General features: G+C 46.4%; 1 protein-coding gene across 1 annotated transcript in view; it reads left to right on the forward strand.

The window, feature by feature from the left end:
- The first annotated feature begins 1,447 nt into the window (after positions 1 to 1,447).
- Positions 1,448 to 3,847, forward strand: part of LOC119574672 (F-box/LRR-repeat protein 7-like) — a 29,248-nt gene continuing 26,848 nt past the window's right edge. Inside the window, exon 1 of the mRNA XM_037922060.1 lies at positions 1,448 to 1,627. Coding sequence (XP_037777988.1) covers positions 1,462 to 1,627 — 166 coding nt within the window. The 5' untranslated portion in view covers positions 1,448 to 1,461. The remainder of the gene's footprint in view (positions 1,628 to 3,847) is intronic.

Here is a 3,847-nt window from a genome sequence, read left to right on the forward strand (position 1 = left end):
AAAGGAAAGGGAAGTGGGGAGGGGGGAGGGGGCCCCCGGGAAGGGCGCGGGTAAGTTACCATCCTTGGCCCCCCCTCGCCGGCCAGGGGCCCCGCCCACTCCGGAAATGGCTCTATAACTTTTTAATTCGAAGCTCAGCTGGAGGTTTCAGAATAATGCTGTTGTAAAGCGGTGATGTAACCGAGTTATGGTCCGAGTGTGTGCGTGCCTTCGGGTGGACGCACTCCTTAAAATGGCGTTTTAATTTTCTTTCTTTCTTTTCTTTCTCCGAGTCTTGAAGACGCTTTTAGCTGCGGGCGCTGGCGCGTACATTCCCGGCGAAATGAGGGTTCGAAAGTGATCTCATGTCACTGCATCATGTCCGCCTCCCCCCCTCTCGTGTGCGGTACCCCCGCGGAATCACCCCAAACAATGTGTCTAATAGGAGAAAATGCAACCTTTCCATGCACAAAAACGCGGAACCCTTCGCCGAGCCTTCCTATAAAAAGCATGAGAACAATTTCCAAAGGATAATATTTTCTCTCAACCATTCCTGTCTCCGCCCACCTCCCTCCCTTCTCTCCACCCCCTGCGCCCTGCCCTTGCCCCACCTCCCTCCCTCCTCTCTCTACCCCTTGCCTTCACCTACCTCCCTCCTGCCCCTCCGCCCTACCCCCTTGCCCCACCGGCTCTCCTCCGCTGCCCTCCCCGCGCCGCCCCTTCCCCTACCCCCTGTTAGCGTTCCATATGTTATTGCCACATCCTTTCTCGCAGCTAAACTTTCGGCTGGCGCTCCACGGGATGGAAGAATGCGATCTGCTGTGTGTATCGAAACTTGCGGCGGTCGCAGTGCAGTCAGGGCCGCTGTTTTGTTTGTGTTCGCTGTTCCCGTGGTGGATTCTCTCTCTCCCTCTCTTTTCTCTCTCTCTCGCCTTACCGTCCTCTCTCTCTCTCTCTTTCTCTCTCTCTCTCACGTGATCACAGTCCGTAAAGGTTTTAAGGGTATCAGCACTTGAAGTCGCAAAAGGGCGCGCTGCCGTCAGCATCGTGGGCGGATTCTGGGTTCGTTTCGCGTGAAGTTGGTCCCCGGTTTGTGTTTATCTGTCAAAGACGAGAGCTTTCTCTAAATGCGCACAATTTGAGTTTCACATTTGTATGGTAAATGCTAAAGTGGACACCCAACCTCCCATTCCCCGCAGAGGCTGAGGTGCCTGCTATCTCATTATCAAACTCGGAGTCGTATCCCCCTCATGGACACCTCATTCCGTGCTCTCCCTTTGGGAGAAAGTCGCAAGAGGCGTATTAGTCTGCAGAATCACGAATCCCGTCAGAAGCAGTGTGTTTCCGACGAACCAAGGGGCTGTAGTTGGTGTTTACGTGGTTGTCGCGGGCATCCGGCGAGACCCGGCAACCGCGCTCGAATGCCATTGAGGGGCCCCTGCCTTAAGACTTTAGTGTTGCTGGTACAGTCACAGAGTGAATATGTATCGCGAACGTGGGACGAAATTGAGAATACGACCTAAGTTATATTCTCCGACAGTTAGTGGAAAGTCCGGAGTGTTAGGATGTGATATGTGCGAGTCGGGATATGATACAGAAAGGACATTAACTGTGTGCAGATGCGGGTATTCCTGGAAGAAAAGAATATGTAAGTCGGACTGTGGTTCTTCCATTTTGTGTGTGTATATGTGTGTGTAAGTATGTGCGTATGTATCTATTAAGATACTCTAACCCAGTGTTATGTGACGTCGCCGAGAGACCTACACAGGTTGTAAGTAGCTACCAAGAAGAAGCTACAGAAGGGAGGAATGTATAGTGAAAACGAGTGCTACATAACAGTAAAGTGACGTCTTAAAAAAAAAAAAAAAAAGATTTCTCCGCTCTCCTGGTCGAGACATTCCACCTCCTCATGTCCTTGGTGGAAACATGTCAGTGCTGCAGCGTGAAGTGAACATCGCATTTGATTTCGTTATTTCGCTCAACAGATGTGGGTCCTTATGTGGCCACTTCTACGCTAGCAGCAGGTGTTCCCAGCGGACTGGGCTGCCTGTGCGCTCTCTCTCTCTCTCTCTCTCTCTCTCTCTCTCTCTCTCTCTCTCCCCCTCTCTCCCCCTCCCCCTTCCCTCTCTCTCTACTCTTCTCTCCCCCTCTCCTCTCCCTTTTCTCTCCCCCCTTTCCCTCCCTCCCTCTCTCCTCTCTCTCCTCCCCCTTTTTTCCCTCCCTCCCTCCCTCCCCTCCTCCCCTTTCCTCTTCTCTCTCCTTCTCTCTCTTCTCCTTTCCCCTCTCTCTCTCCTTTTTCTCTCTCTCTCCCCTTCTTTTCCCTCTCTCTCTCCCCTTTCTTCTCTCTCTCTCCCCCCTCTCTCTCTCTCTCCTCTCTTCTCTCCTCCCCCTCTCCCCTCTCCCCCTCTCCCCTCTCTCTCTCTTTCCCCCTCTTTTCTTTTCCCCCTTCTCTCCCCCCCTCTTTTTCCCCTCTCCCCTTTCTCTCCCCTTTTTCTCTCCTTTTCCCCTTTCCTCTTTTTCCCCTTCTCTCTCTTCCTTCTCTCTCTCTCTCTCTCCTTTCTCTCTCTCTTTTCCCTTCTCTTCTTTTTCTCTCCCCTTCTCGTCTCCCCTCTCCCCTCCCTCTCTCTCTCCTTCTCCTCTCTCCCCTTTTCCCCTCTTCTCCCCTTCTCTCCCCTCTCCCCTTCTCTCTCCCCTCCCTTTTCTCTCTCCCCTTCTCTCTCTTCCCCTTCTCTCTCTCTCGTCTCTCTCCCCCTCTCTCTCTCTCTCTCCCCCTCCCCTTCTCCCCTCTTTTCCTCTATATATTTTATATATAATAAAATTTTATATATTATATATATATAAAATATATAACTTTTAATATAGACATATTTTAGACATGTAATACACCCCCACCCCACACACACCCACCAAAAAAAAAAATTAAAATATATATATTATTTTATATATATTTTAATTATATATATATAGTTTTATATATATATATATTATTTTCCCTCCCCCCTCCCTCCCCCCTTTCCCTTCCCTCCCCTCCCCCCTCTCTCTCTCGTCCCCTCTCTCTCTCTCCCTTCCTTTCCTCTCTCTCTCTCTCTTCTCTCTCTCTCTCTCTCTCTCTCTCTCTCTCTCTCTCCCCTCTCTCTCTCCCTCTCTCTCTCTCTCCCTCCTTCCCTCTTTTTCTATCTGTCTGACTCTCTATTTCTATTTCTATTTCTATTTCTCTTTCTGCTTCTCCCCTTTCTTTCTCCCTCTCCCTCCCCTTTCTCTTTCTCTCTCTCCATCTCTCTATCTATCTATCTGTGTCTATCTGTCTCTAACTCATTCACTATACATTCACTATCTCTCTCTCTCTCTCTCTCTCTCTCTCTCTCTCTCTCTCTCTCTCTCTCTCTCTCTCTCTCTCTCTCTCTCTCTCTCTCTCTCTCTTTTTATATATATATATATATATATATATATATATATATATATATATATATATATATATATATATATTGATTGATTGATTGATTATTTGATATAGATATAGGTCTCTCACTCATTATGATTGTTGTTATCATCATCATCATTGTTGTTATTAGTAATAGTATTATCATTACTAGTAGTAGTAGTATTGCAGTTCTCATTATTACTATTATTTTCTTTATTATCATTTCATTACTGTTATTATCATTATTGCCATTAACCTTGTTTTTAATGTTACTCTTTGTCATTACCATCATCATTGTTTTTATTATCATTTTTGCTGTTGTCATCATCATCAACAACAACAGCATTAATCTTATTAAAAAAAAAAAAAAAAAAAAAAAAAAATATATATTATAGTATTATATATATATATATATATATATGCATCATTATACTATTATTACTATAT

Source organism: Penaeus monodon, chromosome 6 (genome assembly GCF_015228065.2).
Source record: "Penaeus monodon isolate SGIC_2016 chromosome 6, NSTDA_Pmon_1, whole genome shotgun sequence".
Classification (NCBI taxonomy): Eukaryota; Metazoa; Arthropoda; class Malacostraca; order Decapoda; family Penaeidae; genus Penaeus; species Penaeus monodon.